Source organism: Dipteris shenzhenensis, chromosome 23, assembly GCF_047967505.1.
Source record: "Dipteris shenzhenensis isolate YYH24624 ecotype China chromosome 23, Dip_SZ_1.0, whole genome shotgun sequence".
Lineage (NCBI taxonomy): Eukaryota > Viridiplantae > Streptophyta > Polypodiopsida > Gleicheniales > Dipteridaceae > Dipteris > Dipteris shenzhenensis.
Genome location: NC_141618.1, coordinates 1,841,562 through 1,863,564, shown reverse-complemented (window position 1 = coordinate 1,863,564; position 22,003 = coordinate 1,841,562). Strand labels below are relative to the sequence as shown.

Below are 22,003 nucleotides of genomic sequence, written 5' to 3'. Positions count from 1 at the left end.
TTCTGTACAGACTGCACGGACTGTGCCGTACGAGGCTGTACAGATGGACGGGGTCTACGAGGCGCGTACGGTGTACGGAATCCTTCAATCGACAATTTGACGGATCGTACGGCGATTTGATGCGCAGAGAGTTCGTATGACGGCGAAACATGGCGTGATGCTGTTTTCCCAAAAAATGATGCAATTTTGGGGCTTTTGACACTTTGGGGTTTTTTGGGTGGCCCAAAACGTGGGTTTCATCCCCAAAACGTTTCCAAAATGTTTCACACGTTTTGGGCAGTCCTGAAATGCGTTTCGAGCCTACTATGATTTCATAGGTGTCGATTGGATAATTACCTGTTTGTAGAACTGCATTTTTGGCCCTTGAGTCTTGTCATAATTTTTGTAGCATCTTTAGTGTCACTAACTCGCTGATCTCACATGCATCCTCTGGTATATCAATAGCTGTTATACCCCGTAGTTCCATCCATTTCATCCCATCTTGGTGCCATCCTGTGGTTTGTGTGGCTTCCAATGCCTTGTGAGGTATCCTTCTGGTGTTCATCTTCTCAACTTTGTTGAGGTAAGCCATGAATTGGCATAATGCTTTCATTTCAATGCCCGTCTCAGCTAGAAGGATGGGGTAGGGTGTCTGAGCCTTAACCCCCAATCCCCCCATGAGAAATCTTTTATGTAAAGTTGTTATTCTCTTCTAGTAGGTCCTAGAGAGCCCGGGAGCCCATGTTGGACACCCATAAAGGATCATTGTTTGCACAAGCATAGTGTATAGAAACTTTCTCATTTCCGAATTCCAAAGGTGTTCGTTCTTGCAGTTATTTTGGAAGCTGTACAAAGCTTTCAAATACCCCAAGATTCTTCTTTCTACACATGAACTCCACTTCTAGTCGTCAGTAAATTCCAGCCTATATTTATTTATATGAGTTGAGTGTTTTCAAAAGCTCCTCTTTGAAAGTGACATCAATTTGTTTATTGCGAGTCCCAATCACCATGACTTTTGTCTTGGTTATGTTGACTTGCATTCTTGAGTGTTTGCAGAGGTCCCCCAGTGCATCCAAATGTGCTTGCATTTTCTGCTTGCTCTTTGCAAAGAAGTCTACATCATCTGTGTAAATAAGCAATAGTGGAGCATATCCTACAATTTGAACACCTTCTCTGTTGTGTATTCTCATCCAATCTTCTTGATCTTCTAGAGAGAGAGAGAGAGAGAGGGGAGAGGGGGTATGTTTGTATATGTGCCTTAAAACATTACAGGAAACGAAACACCCTATTGTGCTTTGAAATATCTTGAAATACATTCAAAACCCAAAAGCTTTGAGACATTTCAATGCTTGTGGAAACTATGCTCCAAGAATTGAGGTGATCGGCATCTTGTAGAGCTCAAGAACCATACTTAACTAGATAGTATGACTAAGACTGGTATTGTGTTTCATGCTTGGATGAAGCACATTGACATCGACCACCACTACATTTGAGAATGCGTACACCTTTCCAAAGGCAGTCGTCGGTGAAGAGCAACATGAGTATGTACGGTAGTTGATTGGCATTGATCCATAGATCCACCGTGAATTGAGAGGACATTTATTGGAAGATAACTTGCAGTTGCATTGAGCTTCCATCACTTTTGTCCTATGCTTATTCTTTAGAGAAGAACTAGTCTTGGTGCACACACAAGAGAGCTAACCATGTTCTCACAGTCCTAATGCACAATATGTAGGCTTCTCCGACACTTACGGCATTGATCGCACCATGAGCCAAATCATGGGCAGCAAACCGAGACCTAGTAAGGGCCTTATGTTTTGTATGGCCTTTGGCATATTTTCTCTTGGTGTTTGAGTAGCATTCCTGTTTTCTGGGTTAGTTGATCCGTAACCATGTTTATGCTTCCATTGTTGGAAAGGTCACCTCCCCATTTGTAAGCCCCCAAATGAGGAGAGCGTGGGGGAGGGAGACCTAGGGCAGGATGTGCCCAAGAGAGGAGAAAGAGAGGGGGCTGCCACATGGGCAGCACCTCACATCAAAGACCATGGATAGACCCAGAGCTAGGATGATCTGCAGCAGCAAAAGGCGAAGCAGTAGCCAGCACAAGGGACCCAGAATAGGAGGCGATCACATGGCGCTGACATCTGCAGGGTGTACGGCTCTGTACACTACTGGAGAAGAGCCTGGTAGAGGCGTAACGATGGCAGGATGTGCAGGATGGATAAGCACAGATGTGGAGCAGGTTTTGGGACTGTTTGGAGGCCCTGGTTTAGGGCTGGAGAGTGGGCACCCAGGTGTCCAGAGGCAGCAGCAAGGAGGGCTGGAAGGGACTGACCCTGGGGGGCATATTTATAGCCCACACAAGTTGGCCAGGCAAGCTTATATAGGGCTGGGCCCTTGCCTAGATTGGAGGGCCAAAGGCCCTAGAAGTGTGGGGCCAAAAGCCCCGGGTTGTGAGCCCTTAAAGGGCTGGACCAGCCACAGTCTGGTCGGTCAGATTAGGGCAGGCTGGTCAGTTTTTTTGACAGGCCCCTAGGCCTATAAAAGGAGAGTCTTGATGCCTCACAATTCATCCAGCAAGTCAGCAAACATAGGAGCAGCAGAAGTCTGATCTTTGGGCCTACATCCAGGAGGCAAAGCAGGGCCAGAGTTGCTGCAGACTGAGCTCACTTGGGGCTGAAGCCTAGGCTGCCTACTAGGGCAGTAAGGTGCTGAGATCTTTGGACGAAAAGTCTACTTACGCTCGAGGTGGAGCACATGGGCTCAAGTCTAGAGATAACTGGCTGATAGGAGAAGGACCTTGTGGTAAGATCAGAGGACTACACCATTGGTGGGACCCTGGATCTATATCTTTTGTATTGTGTCCATAGTTTTGGACGGAAATATATTTTGGTGGTTTCTCTATCTGGCTGGTTCATTGTCTATTGATGAGTCTGCACATCTAATCTATGTGATGCACATTAAGTAAAGAAGTTTGTGATTCCACACCCCACACGCACACTGTGTGAGCTCTTGGGCATTACTATAAGTCTTCCGCTGTGCGTACCCTCTGTTGGGTAATTTTTTAACATCCATCGCAAATTATAGATTTACCAAACCTTCCATATTAAGGTGGCATCATGTTAGTTCATGTGCATTTGATTCACGTGAGAGTGGAATGTGCATTCTAGCTTGTGGATGCCATATTTGAGCACATCATGTTGTATCTAGCCTCTGGGGCTAGCTTGTAGGGATAAAAAAGCTAAATTCTGGCTTTTGCTTCCCTCTATATCAGTTCATTCTTTTAGGTTTGTGTAGTGAGGGCCCTGACATATTTGGTATTGGAGCTGTTTGTTATAAACTTAGGACTTGGTTTACTCAGCAAGGTTTTGCTTGGGATGGCTCCTCCTTTTTTGCAGCTCATAAGGAAAGGGGAGCACAACACTATTATGTTTCTAGTTGCATGTAAAGAGAGTTTCAGCTAGCATCATTCACTAAGGGGTTAGATTGTTCCTTCCTTCGGTATTGGTAGAGTTCTCTTATCTCCACTCCAAATGCTTCACATATGATTAGGTAAAATAAATGCTCGATGGCAGGGAAGTGCACCATTCTTTGAGCACAGGCGCAATTTGAACTATCTCAGCTAGTACTGTTAACATTCTCATTGTAACACTATCAAAGCATTAGCTACCTCTGATATTCTCCAAGGCAACTACAGTGATAAGAGCTTAGAAAAACACGAAGTGGCTGGTAAAGAGGGAAATCATGGATTGTAAATGTATTGAAGAGAATTATCAAACCAGCAAGATATAAGCTGGAACAATGTGGTCATTAAGTGCTCAAATGATGGATTGTGTGCACATGCGACAGTCCTCAGGCTGACAACATATTTATGCATGGGACCTGGTTCCTTCAGAGGTATTCAATGTTTAATGTGAGTGTGTGAGGGTTAACATTTGGCAGCCTCTTCTACGTCCTACAGCAGTTTGGTGATGGTTTGATTCTTTTGTTAACTGCCAACTGAAATGCATTGGAGTTTGCTAAATAACACGCATTTGGCAGGTCATGATCTATATAAGGAAGAGGTGGATCAACATTCCTATGAAGGACCAAACATTAAGGTACAAAATTATTTTAGTGTTGTATCTAGTGTTTTGAACAACAGCATCATGGAATTTGTACAAATTTCCTCTTTGAAAGTGTTAGAGCCATGCCTTTATGATCGCAGATTTGTGCTGATTGTTTACCATTGTTTGACAAGGCCACAGGTGGTGGGGCATTCAAATATGCTGATCTTCTTAAAGAGAAACTTGGAGTGACCCTAGATAAGGAAGATGAAATGGATTGCCTTGTTGCAGGGGCCAACTTTTTGTTGAGGGTGAGTGCATGCCCTTCCTTCTGTGAATTGGTCCATAGTTTGTTGCTGCTTTTAATTTTTCTAATTAACGAGTTTTATATTTTTGAACACGAAAAACCTGGTCAGCAGTTTCTGTTATGAGTTCATGATTTTTAAAATATACAGAACTTGGTGAGCACTGTTTGTTCCTAGGTTTCTTGTCCTTATTTCCAGGCAAAGTGGGCTACTTTTTTGTAAAAGGTATGGCTGGAAAACTTCTATTTTGCATTTAAAAACTTGATTATGTTTGCAAGGGATAAGACTGCACTTGAGCTTTATGCAAACTTTATGGGAACAAGTTTCTCAAGAAGTTATCTCTTGTGACTCGAATGTTATGTGTGTCGAGATGTAGGGTCAATGCCCCACCTGTGAGCCCCCAAATGAGGAGAGCTTAGGGGTTTGACCCCTCACCATGCATGTGGGTAGGTGAACCTGTAGTTGGGAAGGGGTGAGGCTGCCATGTGGGCATCACATAGGCAGTAGATCATATTCCTTGTTAGGGTTTATTTGGGGTAGGCCACTAGGCCACCCACGTCAGCATGGGAGGCTGACTGTCTGCCCACAATTAAGGCAGACTGGTGGGACTGGAAGAGGCATGTAGGTGACTCGGAGCTTCATGTGTGTGACTTCATGTGTGCAGCATGGGAATACCCTTTGGCATCTGCACAAATCTCTTTCATGGTGGAAGTCAAATCTCAAAGTAGTATGGAGAAGTAAGCTACCTATAAAGCAAAGATTGTTTCTTTGGAGATGTGTGGTGTTTGTTTTTTCAGTGGGAGTCACTTTGGGCAAACGTGGGATTGTAGATCCTCATTGTTTGAGGTGTTCTATGTAGAGAAGGAGGTAGGGACAGATTTGGAGAAAGGGGGATAGAGGAGCAGAAGGGGGAGAGAGAGAGAGGGGAAGAGGGAGAGGAAGGGTAGGAGAGAGAGAATGAGGTTGGAGAGATTGAGAGGGAGTAGGGAAGAGAGAGAGAGAGTGAGTGAGCGTAGGCAGGAAGGAGGAAGGGAGAGTAGATAGGATTAGATGTCACATCAAAAAGTGCATAGTAGTGGGTGGATGGAGACTTATATAGTCCCTCCACATTTTCCACCTAAAGGGCCTCTAACTAGGCCTCAAGGACGGTTCTTACCGTATGTGCATTGACTACAGAGACTTGAATAAGGTCACCATCAAGAATAGGTTTCCAATCCCCAAGATAGATGACCTGTTGGATGACTCGTGCTCCTGTGTTGGTATGCCCTGATTTCTCACGTACTTTCATTGTGGAGGCAGATGCCAGTGGCAAAGGATTAGGGGCTGTGCTAAGACCAGAACACGGGGTAATTGCTTTTGAAAGCAAGAAATTGGATGCCAAGGAACTAGATTATCATGTGTATGATCAGGAAATGTTGGCTATCCTCCATGCTTTCGAAAAGTAGCACCACTACCTGTATAGTAGCAAAATCAAGATTAAGACAGATCATAGGACACTCAGGTATTTCCTTACGCAGCCCAACTTGTCAATGAAGCAGAAGAGGTGGCTGGCTAAGGTTCAGTCTTATGATTTTGACATCGAGTGCAGGAAGGGGAAAGAAAACGTGGTTGCAGATGCCTTATCCCGTATGTGGGCTTGCAGTTTGTTTGCCATTTCTACCATCTACTAGGAGTGGATTCATGGTATTCAGGAAGAATACATGCAGTATTCTAAGGCAGCTTCCATATTTGTGGAAGTACAGGGGCCATCGAGCTAGGGGCATGCTGAATTTAAGCTGCATAATGGGCTGTTGTGGTGCAAGGACAGAATTTATTTGGTGCCAGATTCAAAGTACCGACTGCGGGTCTTACAGGAAATGCACTCATCTTCTGTGGCAGGACATGCAGGTATTACGAAGACATACGAAAAGGTTAAATAGAGTTTTATCTGGGATGGCTTGTGGCGGGATGTAGTTAAATTTGTCAGTGAATGTTTGCCCTGCCAACAAAATAAAGTGGACAGCTGGTTACCCACGGGTCTCTTGCAGGCATTACCTATTCCAGAAGGCAAATGGACTCACATTGCTATGGATTTCATCATAGGGTTTCCTTCCACAGATCGAGGATGGGATAGCATTTTTGTGGTGGTTGACAGAATGACAAAGCAGGCCCATTTCATACCCACTAAGACCCGTTGATGCACACAGTGGGTATGCCGTCTTTAGTTGCAGACATGGCTGTGAAAATCAGCAAGCAAGAAATGACTTGGAGAGTATTGATGCCCTTCTACAATTGGCTAAGAAGAATATGCAAGATGCCCAAGCCAAGCAGAAGAAGTATGCGGATGAAACAGGAGGTATTTGTCTTTTGAAGAAGGGGATTATGTGCACTTACGCTTCCATAAGAACCGTTTTGCCTCGCTGAAGGGTAACACCAACACGAAGCTTGCTCACAAGTATTACGGTCCCTACAGGATCACCCACAAAGTTGGCGAGGTCGTGTATGAGTTGGAGCTACCCAAGACCTCCAGGATTTATAATGTTTTCTATGTGTCCTTGCTGAAGCCACATGTCGGACAGCATGTCCAAGTCCTTCCTGAGCTACCACCTATGGATGAGGAGGCCACATTCTCTATGTTCCGGAGCGCATCATGGGTTTCAAGGATCACATACTCCGAAACAAAGTCTACACCGAGTATCTTACTAAGGAATAGTGATAGGGTATGTGACCTAATAAGATTTTGAATGTAAAAAGTAGAGTTGTCGATCTCTGATTTTGTTACATTGGGTTGCAATGCTCTCAAGAAATTCAAAAATGATTTCCAAAAGCTTTCAATTGGCTGATAATGTGATGAAGAATGTAGGGGGGCCCAGCTGTCGGAACTATGGCAAAAATATTTTTCTTAAGTTTTTCTTTGTAGTTGGTTTATTGCGCAATGCAGCAAAGTCACGGAAGGCAATCTTGGATTCCAAAAGTTCTTCTATGTTTGTGTGAAAGAGGGCATCTTTACCAAGTATAATTCTACCTCTCAACTGTGGCAGGGACTCCCTGAGGATGAGAACTCATGGCAGCCAGAGAGCATTGTCTAGGACAATCCCTATCTCCTACCCGGCTGATTATTATTTGCTGTTTGCTGCACCGATTTAACAGCTTGCATATGAAACTTTGAGGGCAAAATTCTATGGGAAGGGATGGCTGTAATGAAGGGGAAAAAGAGGCCAGGTTAGAGGCCCTTTAGGTGGAAAATGTGGAGGGACTATATAAGTCTTCATCCACCCACTACGGTTCTTGATGGTGACCTTATTCAAGTCTCTGTAGTCAATGCACATACGGTAAGAACCATCCTTCTTCTTCACCAGGAGCATAGGGGATGCAAAAGGAGAAGTGCTATGAGTGATGAAACTCTTCTGAAGTAAGTCCCTCACTTGAGTTGCCACTTCCTCTCGTTCTACCTTAGAGAGTCGGTATGGGGCCTTATTGATTGGCTTACTGCCAGGTTCCAAGACTATGGCATGATCTACATCTCTTCTCGGAGGCAACTGTGATGGCAAATCAGCAAACACATCTGCAAACTCTGAGAGCAATTGCTGCATATCACAATCATCAACAAGGGGAGTGCCACCCTCTTTAGTTACTGACACATTTAATGCATATATGGCGCTGCCTCTCTTGAGCTCTCTGGCCAACTGCCTTGCTGAAATGACCTGCAATATAGGAGCTGCAATACCATGCAATGTAACTGATCCATCCCTGTGGACAAAGCTGAGTGTTAAGGCATTGAAATCCATGCTGATTTTGCCCAGTGATTGCAACCAATCACAGCCCAACACAACATCTATTGGGCCCATGTCAAGTGCCAAGAGATCACCTGCAAATGTATAGTCATCAGAGAACTTAATCCTTGCATCTTGGCAACAAGATCTACTGATCATATGGTGCCCATTGGCCACTTCTACTCTCAGCCCATGGTCTATCTCAGTAGCAATCAGTCCAACCCTTTGTAAGGTCTTGCAATTAACAAAACTGTGGGTGCTTCCGCTATCCACCAACACATGCACAATCGTGCCATTAATCATCCCTGTTAATTTGATAGTATCAACACTTTTGGCACCCATCAGGGCATGCATGGAAATAGTATAAAGTGTTGGCTGGGCATCCCAATAGACCTCATCCTCGTTCATAGGAGCATTACCACTTGCATCCTCACGTGCATAAAAAGGTATTGCATCGTGATGCTCCACGGAAAAGAGTGTTGGCCTATGGCCTCTCATGCCACCAATGGGCAGAAGCTCATATGAATGCGAAGCATGAGTGTCATGCGCAGTAGCACCACCAGGATCAAAAGGAAATTCAGTGCCCTTCGTGGCTCTAATGTCAGGAGCCTTATCTGCATCATGTGTATTTGCCATCTCATCTTGAGACGTATCCAAGAACCTGGGGCATCAAACAAATCCTCGTTACTAAGAGGTCAATGATCATGCTGAGCTTGGCAGTACCACTGTTGCGCATCTTGCACACATTCCTGTGCTCAGGAGTATTTTCTTGCCACATTTAAAACATAAGTTGGCTTTCTTTCTACTGTTCATTATTGCTCGTGTATGTTGTTTGAGCTCATGCAACTACATTGAGAAATCCCTCTAATTGTGGGCGAGGGATACTTGTAGATGTCCTATTATAGGTTCTTTGATTTTTGTAATAAGCAATTATAAATACTCTAGATGGAAAGAAATAGCCACCATATAAAGGGGGCGATTGGACCCCATGTTGTGTGTCTCTCTTTTCTCTCTCTCTTGCCCCTACTCCTTTGTTCATGTTTTATTTTGTTCTTTTGATCATGATTTCTAAATTTGTGGACGTGGTTAAACTCTATTTTCATAACATTTCTAATGTACTTTTTCTAAAACAATTATTCACCCTAAAAGAGGGTTCAGATATGGTGTTACACAAGAAAAATGAAGGGGTATCCTTTCAAGAAATACTTAGGCTTGATTCTGTGAATGTGGGTCATTATCAATGTTATGGTTCAAAAAGATGTGTAGTGATAATCACAAATGTGATTTGTCTCAAACTATAGTTACAATATCCACATGGAGACTTTGAAAATTTGTTTGATTTCTTATGCTAGCACAGATAACTTTTTGTGATCAAGATTAAATCATTCCAAAGACACACTTTTATGATGTAAAGAAAACTTATGTTGAGGGATAAAAAATTGAGATGCTGTCTTGCTTTAAAGAAGATTACCAATTTGCAAATTCTAGGGCTATGCAGCCTGCTCATTTGCAGCAGTAGGCTTGCCTCCCGGCTTGGCATCATGATTCTTGTAAGGCCTGGCATATGGCATCTTACTACCCGAGACAGTAGGAAAGCGAGGAAATGGTGCTGCTGCAGATTTCTTGTCAGTCCACTCAGCAAACTTAGGCTTCGACTCAGTGTCATACCCCATAGCATGCGAGCTGCCCATGGCATTTTTGTGCTTGCCAGCATATTTAGGCTCGAATACTTTTGCAAGCTGAGCTGCCCTCTCAATTGTTTGAGGGTTATGTGCCTTCACATCTGTAGCGAGAGAAGAACTTAACCCATGGATGAAACGCAGCAGCTGTCCTTTCTCAGATACGTCCTGCACAAACAAGGAAAGCCTCCAAAAATGTTGCAAGTACTCGTGGACTGTATCGGTCTGTGTCAAGGCATAAAATTCAGCCAAGTATTGATCCAATACAAGTGGAGATACAAGCGTAGTGACCATCAATTCTTTGAAACCTGTGCAAGTGGTTGGTTTCTGAGGCGAATCCCTCATGTTTCGCCACCATGTGTGGGCGTAGTCCTGCATATGCATACGTGTAAAAATGATGCGCTCCTCCTCAGACTTGGGGTAGAAGCGGAAATAGTCTTCCAACTTCGTGAGCCACTCCTCCAACTCATTGGGAGTGCGAGTGTCCCCTTTAAACTTATGCACTGTGTGCCATTGAGAGCGGGTGCTGGAGATATAGGGTTGATGCCCCACCTGTGAGCCTGCAAATGAGGAGAACTCCGAGGGTCAACACCTCAGCATGCACGTCGGTAGATGAACCTGTAGGGGGAAAGGGTGAGGATTGCCACATGGGCAGCAACATGGCGGTCAAATGGGCAGCAGGTCATATTCCTTGTTAGGGTTTATTTCAGGCAACCCACTGGGCCATCCAGGTGAGCATGGAAGGGTGACTGTCAGCCCACAGCTAGGGCAGACTGTGGGCCTGAAATGGAGTCATGGGGCCATCCATAACGCTTGGGGCTTGTGCAGGACCATCAGAACAGCAGCATAAGGCAGGACAGCAAACCGAGTTGGCTGTCTGTAACAGATGCACAGCCGATCAGGTTGGGGCACCACCAGTAGATTCAGCCAGGGCAGAAGAACCTCCAGGTCAGCAGAATACAAACCCCTGGGTCAGCCAGATCAGGGCCTATATAAGGGCCTCCCCTAGTGGCATGTGAGGCATTCATAGGTGGTAGAACTCAGCCTATAGATGAGCACCCTGCTGGAGAGCATGAACCTAGAGATCTACATCAGTAGTACCATATACTAGGAGTGTCCTTGCAGGGCAGAAGTCCAGACATCTGCAGCATACCTAGGTGCATACCTGTAGTGGAGCATAAGGGTGTAAGAAAGGGAGATTTGTCTGCAGTACACCAATGGAGCATATCTTTGCAGGAGCACTCATCCTTTCAGCACAGAGGTGTGTGGAAGAGAGGAGGAGTTTTCCTTCAGAGGGTGCAGCAAAACAGAGCTTTGTTTTGGCACCATTACCTCAGGGTTGTTGCTGGAGGTGTCGGTACATATGTTGGCAAGTTTTGTACTTGAGATTTACCTATACATCTGTTCTGTTTTTGGTTGTGTGAGTTCTCTTTCAGATCTGAGTTTCCCTATCTACATTAAGTAAGCCCATGTGTTTGACACATAAGTATCTTGTTATCTTGGGTGAATCTTTGGCTCTGGAGTTGTGTTGGCCTTAAGCAAGCAACCTACCTCTACTTTTCTAACAACGTGAAGCACCTTCTTGTTTGAAGTTTAGCCTTGGGCAATGTATGAGATGTTCAAGTATTAGCACAAAACATGGTTGCTATAGCTGGGATCAAGGTTGATTCCTTTGCGGCATAATTGGCATGAAGTCAACATAAATATTTGTTGCAATGAATTGTCAATGTGAAACATCTTTGAATGAAATTCTCTCATTACATAACTATCACAAAATTGTGCATTTTTATGCTTACACCATATCTCTATGTGATCGATGGTTGTGAAACGATGTAGAGACCTTGAAATTGGTAATGCTGTAACCTGTTATATTTGCAAAGTTTCGTAAAAAGGGAACAAGACTCCACTGAGTGTCACCATACAATGAGAACTAGATCTAGATCATGTCCCTCGAAGAACACCTGAGGGCCAGTAAGAGATAACCATGCTACTGAACCCCAGGTCATATAGAAAGGTGCTGTATGAAAGATGCTGAAAATCCTAGCAACACCTTTTCAGATCGTCCTCGCCTATTTGCACTCCCAAAGGCAATGCTGTATTGACTCAAGTGCTATGTGGCAATGAGGACAAGTAGGGTTAGCCTAAACCTGGATCTCCACAGGTTTATTGCAATCCTTCCATGAATAGAAAGCCAAAAGAAAAGAGTGATCTTTCTATTCTTGAGGGATTTTCAGAGCCTACGCCAACAGTTTTTCCGCACAACTACAGAAATCTGAAAATTATCCCAATGAGGGGTTCTGGAGGGCCTCCAACCTCTACTGCTGAGTTGAAATCTCTGGGCATTTCTGACTGTATAACGAAAGAAGGGGATTCTCTTCTCTTGGTGTCCCTCATCAATCCATTCCCACTCCCTTGGGTCCCATTGTAGGAACCTAATAGGGGAACGACTGTATAACCAGAGTCTCCAAGACCCCAGCACAAGGAGAAGAGGATCGGGATTCGGGAACCACTGTGAGTTCGTGCCTCACTCCATGAAACCTGCAATGTGTTCCCTTAGCAATTGGATGTATGGGCCCCACAAAATCAATCCCTCATTTTTCAAATGATTTTCTGGTTAGCCTGCCTCCCAACTGAAATCAAAGACTAGGGTATCCTCATGTGCATCCTGCAAGGCAATAAGCTGTAAAGGAATGCCCGTCCTTGAGAACGCTCCCCACCAAGTGGACTCTGTGATTGGCATGTCATCTGTGTCTATCCACTCTGTTTGCCTCTATCTGCTGTATCCTGCCTGCACTCCCTCTAAGGTGGCCAACTGCTAAGAGTCTCTGATCCTCTGGAAGTCTCTTAAAGGCCTACCAGGCGCCTACTGTAGAAGCGGGTTCCCTCTCCCATCTAGACCATTGCATATACTGTGACACTCCAAGTGGCCTGCCGTGGTTATCCAATATCGAGTCGTTCCACATGACTGACTTCCTGTGAATTTCTTCACGAGAGCTGAGTGGAACTCTGTGAAGAGTGTGTCTGAAGCTGCCCCAAGCTTTCAGAATAGCAGCCATGAGAGGGGAAGGGGTAGATTTGAGATGGGCTGAAGTAAAGATCGATCTGATGCTGTCCATCCAATCTCCCCCATGAGATGGAGTACAAGATTGAATACTGTGTGAGAATAAATCTTTCCAAGGCTCCTGTCTAGGCATCAATCCACGTACTACGAACTTGCAGAGCAAGGCCATACACTGCAAATTCGGGTCAATAATATTGAGACCTTCTCCTGTGGGGAGAATGAGGGTCTCCCAAGCCACCCTGGCTACAACATCTGAGGTGCCATCTAAACCGCTCCATAGGAAGTTCTTGATAGGTCTCATGAGCTGAGCGATACAACCTCTAGACCTGCACCTACAAGAGCAAACGAACCAGGCAGTGGCCAATAATACCTGGTTCACAACCACAACTCTAGATGCAAGGTCAAGTTTGGAAGAACTCCAAAAGATGAGTTTCCTCTTGATACTCTCCAACACGGGAGCAAACTACTGTGCCGGAGAGATGCCCACCCCAACCTGGCATCCCAGATATCTGACGGAAACATGCCTCTGAATCCAAGTGAACCCTATGTCATTCCCCCAGTCTGGAGTGTCCTCATCATTGATCCAAAAGCCATTGGATTTGTTCCAATTAAGGTGTGCACCTGCCGCAATGCAAAACAAATCCAACGTCGTCTTGAATGAGGTCAGTGTCTGTGGAGTGGCATCCCAAAAAACAGCCGTATCATCTGCCAACTCACTGTCTAAGAGCTCATCCTCCTGCCTCAATGGAAGCATGAGCCCTACAATATCAGCTTGAGCTCTAATGTAGCTTCAGCCACAAATAAGCAGAGAAAGGGGGCTAGAGGGCATCCCTGGCGGACTGATTTGGTAATCTCAAACTTGTCCCACCAATAAGAACGTGGTTGTGGGTTGATTTGTAGAGGGCTGACATCTCTCTGATCCATGCATCTAAGAAACCAAAGCGAGTAAGTGTGCCCTCCAGAAAGCCCCAGTCTACCTTGTCATAAGCTTTCTCAAAGTCCAAGAGTAGAATGGCCAGACTGTGGCCATTATGCATGGCCCAGTCAGAAGCCTCCCAAAATGAGAAGATGTTGTCAAAGATCCTCTTGCCATGCACAAAGCCCGTCTGCGTATCATGGATAAGATTTGGCAAAAAAGCTGCAGACGAAGGCTGATAGCTTTTGCTAAGATTTTATACAAAGTACCCAGCAAAGTAATCGGTCTCCACTGAGACACTAAATTCTTGCAATCCTCTTTCAGAATCAAATGAATGAAGCCCTCCGTAAGTGAGTCTGGCATCTCACTCGAGTCCCAAACACCCTGCAGGCCTATATCTGCCACCTTTTCCGCAAGTCTTATTTCAGGAGCGGGAGCGGGAGCATGATGGGCTCCCTCCTCATGATGGGAGGTGACGGGGGGGCTGTAGGTAGGCTGAGAGACTGAGAACAGGTTGGGGGGGGGGGGGGGTGGGCTAGTAGGGAAGGGGGGGGTGGCTGAGTGGTAGAGGGAGTAGCTGAGGGGGCGAGAAGGGGTGGGTGAGGGGATGGCGGGGAGCTGAGTGGTAGCGGGTGGCTGGAGTGGACGAGGCAGGGTGGAGGGGAGGAGGGGGCGCAGAAGAGGGAGCTGCAGCAGCAGGAGGAGCAGGAGCAGAGGGGCAGAGAGGGGAACTGCGGGCTGAGGAGGGAGTTGCAGCGGAGGGCGGAGCTGCAGCAGCTGCGGCGCAGCGTGGGAGGAAGGGAGGAGCGCAGGAGGGAGGATGAGCAGTGCGGGTGGAGGGGCGGCGGAGCAGCAGCAGGGGCTGCGGGCTGAGGCGCAGGCGGGGAGCAGGAGCAGAGGGCAGGAGCAGGGCAGGTGGAGGGCAGGGCAGCACGGGTGGAGAGCAGGGCAGCGCGGGTGGAGGGCGGAGCTGCAGGGCAGCAGGAGCGGAGGGCACGGGCAGTGTGGGTGGAGGGCAGGGCAGCAGGAGCGGAGGGCAGGGGCACAGAGAGAGAGAGAGAGAGAGAGAGAGAGGGAGAGAGGGGCTGAGGGGGAGGGTTTGAGAGAGGGAGGGGAGGGCTGAGGGGGAGGGGGCTGAGGGGAGAGGGCAGCTAGAGGGGGAGGAGCAGCAGCTCCGAAGATGGGATGAACTCTACGATCTTGCATTTTCTCATTTCAACCATGCATGGTGCATAATTGCCAAAATTTATGTGCATTGGTATGCTTAACCATACCTCTATGTGTTTGATAATCATAAGACTTTGTAGAGACTTTTGAATGAAGTAGACACTAATCCTCACAAAGTTTCACAAGCATTGGACATGAGTTACGTGCACAATTCCTCATTTTTCAAGCCTTCATAGTATAAACTGCCAAAAAATTGTGGATCGGTATGCTTATACCATACCTCTCTCTGTTCAATTTGTCATGAAAATTTTCAAAGACTTAGGAAAGAGTAAAGGCCTTGTACTTTCAAAGTTTCAGAAGGATCAAACATGACTTGTATGGTGAGACATGTACTTTTCCTCATTTTAAATTATGCATGGTGCATAATTGCTAAAAAATTGTTCATCTATATGCTTATACCACACCTCTATGTGTCCGTTGGTCATGAAATTTTGCAAAATCCTTTAAATGAGTAAGGCCATCATACTCCAAATGTTTCATGAGGATCGGATATCACTTGTATGGTGGGACATACACATTTTCTGATTTGAATATGGATGGCGCATAACTGTTAAAAACTTGTGTATCAATATGCTTATAACATACCTCTATGTGTTTGATGGTCATGGAACTTCTGAACATCTTAAGTTGAAATAGGCCCTTAAACTCACAAAGTTTCATAATCATTGCATATCACTTCTATGTTGGGGCATGCACATTTTCTCATGCATGGTACGTGACTGCCAAAAATTTGTGCATTTATATGCTTAGACCATATCTCTGTGTGACCGATGGTTAGGGAACTTTGCGTCAAACCCCCCCTCTTTCCGTCAACCCCCTGTTCTATCAACTCCTCCTCTGGTCTTTCCGCATCTGCGACCCCTGCTCTCCTCTTTCCCTCCCCTCCCTCTCCATGCTTCTGATCCCCTCTTTTTATCACTCTCATCCTCCCTTATTTTTCTCTCTCAGCCCTTTTAAACTCTCACAATTCATCTCATTCTCCCCCCCTACTGTTACCCTCAGAGTCCACCATCCCCGTTCACATATTACCCCCTTCTGAGATCCCTCCCACTTCTTCCACAACCCCCTTCCTTTTCTCTAAGCCCCCCCGCTGTGGGAGAGAGCACCGCTCATGAAATTGAGCCATTCCGTAGCAGCCTAAACAATGGTTTACGTGGTCCCTTCCTTCAGACTATGTAAGCAAACCCGCTGCCTCGTTGATTAGTACCCTTGTAGAGAGCATGAGTTTGTAAGCTCCCCCCTACAAGAGTCCATGCATCATCCCCCTTGCTATTGACTCCCTTTTCTCTCATGTGTTAAGCGAGCGCTCCTTTTCGGCATAGCTTTTACTTTCTCTGCCTTGGCTGCTATACATTTCTGTCTGTTACACTCGACAGATATCATTTTTAATTATGTAATTCTCTTGCTATCCATTAGGCAATGCCTTATATGGGAGCCCTTTGGTTGGATCCTCTTTGGTCATCAATCGACAGCCTAGGCTGTCTGTTGGCACCACCTTGCCTAAGCTGTCTGTTGGCACCACCCTTGATATGAACCCTTTCGGCTAGATAGCAAAGACAATTGGTTCAAAGGAAAACAAGAGCAATGAATGTGGGGAAGAAGGCAAACGCAATATACACTCTCACTTGATTTTTAAATCTTTCTCTGTCCATAAAAATGCCTTGCAAGGCTGTTCCTCTCTCAAATATCTAAGGCATTATGAAGGTTTGATTGGATCGATGCAATTGGGAAAGAAAAATGAGTGTCTAAATGAATAGTCTCCTTTTCTGTTGTTAGATTTGCAATGTATTAGTAGTATACAAGTGATCGTAATTTGTTGCATACAAGTAGTTGTAGGGATGTATTTCTACCACAAAAGAAGAAAGGGAAAAGGAACATAATCAAGAGTACTTGCATCATTTTTGCTTTGTGAGGTATGCGATCAACATTCACATAGAGCTTTGAATCAAACAAATAATGTAAAAGCATCAATAAACAAGACAAAACATTTCATGAGTTGGCAATTTCTTTCAGAGCATTCAAGCTTCTTGCCTAAAGAGTTGTTGGCCTTACCTCTTGGATTAACACTCATCCTATGACCTTTTTTGTTTCTAGGATAAATGGTTCCAAGGGTGAGCTCTTCTTAATGTCAGCTCCAATTTTACTAAATTAAAACTTTTTGAATCTTGGTGTTTCTTTTTTTCAATGAAAATCTTGGTGTTTCTTTTTTTTTTTTTCAAGAAAGAGACTTCTATTAAGTAAGAGAAAAAACCCGTGAGAGCAAGCTCAAATTGGAATACATCATGAAACCACGAGGATAAATAAACCCCCTCAAAATGAGGTGGAAAACAACCAAGGTTGAGGCTGAAAGTACCACCTCAACCCTGCAAGAGTCTCAGAGAAGAAAGGAGAATCCTTCCATTCCTTGAAGAAAGAAGCCCTCCTAGCTGAGGCTGCACGGGAGTCTCCCTGCATACTCGTCCATACGGCCATCAAGGTATGTATGGTGTCTGTTTAGATACTAGCCAATATGTGTGAGGGATGAACTTGAGTTCCCTCCCATGTCTTTGTGCATCTGGCTCTCCAGATATGCCAGGCTGCTATGCTCACCAGTATCTCCGAAGAGGTATCCACAGAGGCATGTACAGCTGCAAGTCTCTCATAGAAGACCTGAGGCCCCGTAAGAGAAAGCCAAGCCACTAAGCCCCATGTCATAAAGAATGGGGAGTGCACAAAGTGACTGAAAATCCTGGCTACCCCCATCCAAATCATCTTCGCCTGTCTGCAATCCCATAAGCAATGCTGAATCGTCTCCAAAGGAGAGAGGCAATGAGGGCAAGTAGGGTCGGCTCCGAATTTGGATCTCCAGTGGTTCACTGTAATCCCACCATGGATAGAAAGCCAAAAGAAAAGAGTGATCTTTCTATTCCTGTGGGATTTCCAGAGTCTCTTCCAGAAGCACCTTTGCAAACCCGCAGTGATATCAAACGCCTCCCAATGAGGAACTCTGGAAGGTCTCTAACCTCTACTATTGAGTTGGAATCTCCTGGCATTACTAACCATGTAGCGAAGGAAGGGGATGCTCTTCTCTCGATGCCCTGCGTCAAGCCACTCCCACTCTCCAGGGTCTCATTGCAAGTACCGAATCTTGGTGTTTCACAAGTGGGAATGAATGAAAATTCTTTTACATGGAACCGAAGCATTTTGTTCATTTGTCTGATTTCATGCCGCATTAGACCGCATTTTGTTTTGTTTTCTCTCTATATGGGACCCCTTGAATATTGGAAATTACCGCACTCTCATGATTGGCCACACATTGGCCAATATCTATAGGGGTGAGATAGAGAGAGAGAGACTCTCATAGAGGCTCAGGGCTAACGGCTTTGGGGGACAGGCTGAGTTCTGAAGACAATGTTCTACTTTAGATCACATCTTCACTTTGCGAGCCATCATCAAGGAGGCGAAATCTACGTCTCAGAAAGTCCGTGCCTCTTTTGTAGACTTTTGGATGGCCTTTGACATAGTTCCACGATCTTGCACGGCTAGGAGACCTTTGGGGATTAATGTTGCAACCCTACCTTTGGTGTACATATGAGAAATACACAAACCATTCACATGAGAAATCTACAAACATATGCTATGCACTGATCATTGAATTCTTGGGATGTATTCCTTGTCGAACTCTCTTGTATTCAAAATTAACAGTGAATATTTACAAAGTGAGCCCCTTACACAGATAGGCCATTGGCTCAAGTCCCCTACATACAAGACTAAGTGTGGCTAATACCTTTACATACGAGACTAGACGTAGCCTAGCTGCTTGAAAGACAATAAAAACAGACCTGAGCTGAAGGGGCCATAAGGAGCAAGGGGTGGAAAAGAAGTATTGGAAGGGTTGTGACATGCAGATCTTAAGAGTCATGATCTTGGGGGCTGCTGGCAGAATATTCGACGAATTGAGAGTATGATTGTGGTGAAGCAAGGATGCTTGCTCTCACCGATACTTTTGGACTCTATATTGATAATTTCACACACAGCTTGTCGACTCGATGATACATATTTTGCTATATGTAGATGATATCATCCTCATATCTTCCTCCACATCAGGATTACAGAGCTATTTAGAGCCATAGAGGTGCTTTGCTTGGAGAGAGACTTGACAGTCAACCTTGAAAAGACCAAGGTAATGATTTTTGATGATCTCGGGGGGAGTTGATGATTGTGTAGACTTACAGTCACATAGGGGCAACTTTCATAGAACTAGTGTTCACGATGGTCCGTGCAGCCAGGATATGGCTTACAAGAGGTTAGGGAGCTTTGGCACGACGAGAGAGACAGTGCTTTTAGACACACCTCCATGTTCACCAAACCGGAGACATGGCCGACCAGTGTGGCATTGGCACTTGTTTGATGCAGGGCCACAGCTAGGAGCCACAGTGGACCACACAGACCAATTGTCGCTAGTGCTCTATAACATGTTTTATGCCATTGTAGGCTCGTACACCACTGGGCTCCCCCTTGGGCTTGACCCTCCGCTAGCATCCAAGGACTGTTGGAGTGATGCCACACCATAGCTTCTATCCTCTCCATGGGCTTAGACATCTGTGTGCTATTGTTTCTATGTTTTATGTTGTATTTGTGTTGGATGTAGATGCCCACATAGAGGCTCCACCCTCTCCATCACCCATTCAGCTTATTGTACCTGGTTTTTTTCAGTCTCATAGACCCTTTGGTCTTTCGAAGACTTTTAAAAATCTCTCTCTCTCTCTCTCTCTCTCTCTCTCTCTCTCTGTGTGTGTCTCTCTCTCAGATTGAATGGGACCTAAAGGATATAACCATTGTGGCTTCTATTGGGACACAAGCTAAAGTGGTACTCAATGACAGGAAAGCATGAATCAAGATTCTCATGCAAATAAATAAGTTGAGAGGCACCAAGGTATGGATATCAGAGGAGCTCACCCCGATTCAGCTCAAGATGAAGTCCATAGAATTGAACAAAGTGAAGGACTCTCACCAAGAAGGGAAACGGGCTGTCTACAGAGACGGAAAATCACTTATCAAAGATTTTAAATCCAAACCCATGGACTCTCAGTCTTAAACTGATGTAATACAGGCTGACTATCTCACCTAGTATGATGTGGCCAATTTATAAATAACTTTTGAAGTGGTTATATGCACTCCCAAGAGACTTTCAGTCTATAACTGATGTTGTTGTGTTTACCCTTTTGGTGTGTGTGCTTTGTCTCATAGTCCCGCGAGGGCTTCTAAAGATGTTACTCTCTCTCTCTCCCTCTCTCTCTCTCTCTTTGTGAGGTCATTTTTGGCATCATATTGTTCTCTTTCAAAAGAGCTTATGTGATTTGTATGCATGGAACAAATATATGTCATGTGGACACAGATTTCATGTTCATCTTATTTTCTTTTTGGAATTTCTTAGGCTATTCGGGACGAAGCTTTCACACATATGGAAGGTCAGAAAAGGTTTGTTCAGATTGATCACAATGAAATGTTCCCGTATCTTCTTGTCAATATTGGATCAGGTGTCAGCATGATCAAGGTAAAATAATATGGCCCTCGGGTAGTCTATATCTCTTTGAAAATACATGACAGATGAGCTTGTTCCAGTTAGCCTTTTGCTTACGACTCAGTGGCATGTTAATGTAGTGCTTAAAGATAGAAAACGAGGAGACTCTTCATTGTTTTAGAGAGTTAGCTTATGAGCATTAGCTGCGGCACTGAGGTTTAGACACCTTACTCTATTGACACAGGTGGAATGTGATGGAAAATTTCAAAGGGTCAGTGGGACAAATGTGGGTGGAGGCACCTTTTGGGGGCTTGGTCGACTTCTCACCAAGTGCAAGAAGTATATGGCTGTTTCAACCATCTAATCTTTGCATTTGGCTATGAGTTTCAATTTTCTGCTGACCTTGGTCCTCATGTTGGGTATAACACTGATTACATTTAATCACTTTGCCTGTGTGGGCTTTTTCTATAATATATAGCTTTAAAAATTTAGGAGTTTCCATATCCTCTTATTGATGTTTTAATACATGCACATACCAACTAAAGCACCTCTGTACTAGCCTCATCTTCATGTGTATATGCTTTGGTACTGCTATAACCTATGATTTTGATTGCCCCATCACAATTTGAAGTCATACAGCATTGCAGAGATGGTAGGCATTGTGTAGGTCCCTTGATTACTTTGATAATGGTCGCAGTATGACATGCAATTACCTGGAAGTTTCCATTGTAGAAGAACACCTCTGCTAAGCTGCACACTTGTGGATACCCTTGAACTTTTTCCAAACTGTATTTGTAAAATGAACCACCGGATCTAGAGATCGAGGAGATCACGCCCTCCCCCACGTCGCGAGATAGCTAGACAGACACAGATACGGGAGCTTCTTACATCTCATCAGAGTGCCATCAGGTTACTTGGATGTATGGAACTTGAGCACATACTAGGAGTGCTAGCCCTGAGCGCCTGACACTCTTCTGTTACTTTGCTATTCTAGTATTTTGCTTTGCTCACTAGCTGAGCATGTTAGCATTTTAGCTTTTCAGTTTTTCAGTTTTCGCTTTCAGTTTTTCAGTTTTCAGTTCTCAGCAAGGGTCTTAGTGAATCCTTTGCTTCAGCCCTCAATGGCTTGTATGAGGTACTTCTTGGGTTCGTACTTTGTCTTATAGGACCGTGAGGCCTCTTGCAGACGTTAATATATCTTTCTTTCTTTTTCTCATATGATAGGACTAGAATTTAGATGTGTGTTATAATAACCTCGAGCTGAGATGCCATGTGCACTCCTCAACTCTCTGGTTTATCCAGATGTTGTAAGTCTTTTTGGCATTTTGCATTTTGTCCCATAGGCTCATGAGGCCTCCTGCAGATGTTAATATGACTCTCTCTCTCTCTCTCTCTCTCTCTCTCTCTCTCTCTCTCTCTCTCGGATGGCGATTTGGACTGCACCAACAGCCCGAATGGGGGGTAAAACCCCAACGCGGTTGACCGTCAGGATCCTTTTGCGCGAGTAATCTACATCCATGTTCGGGACACCTGCT

General features: G+C 44.9%; 1 protein-coding gene across 2 annotated transcripts in view; it reads left to right on the top strand.

Moving 5' to 3' along the window:
- The window catches only part of PANK2 (pantothenate kinase 2), a 148,617-nt gene that overhangs the window by 22,052 nt on the left and 104,562 nt on the right, over positions 1-22,003 (top strand). For both annotated transcript variants that reach the window (XM_087394129.1, XM_087394128.1), the window contains exons 3-6: positions 4,021-4,079; positions 4,220-4,336; positions 20,382-20,501; positions 20,713-20,807. In XM_087394129.1, the coding sequence (XP_087250255.1) occupies positions 4,021-4,079; positions 4,220-4,336; positions 20,382-20,501; positions 20,713-20,807 (391 nt within the window). The remainder of the gene's footprint in view (positions 1-4,020; positions 4,080-4,219; positions 4,337-20,381; positions 20,502-20,712; positions 20,808-22,003) is intronic.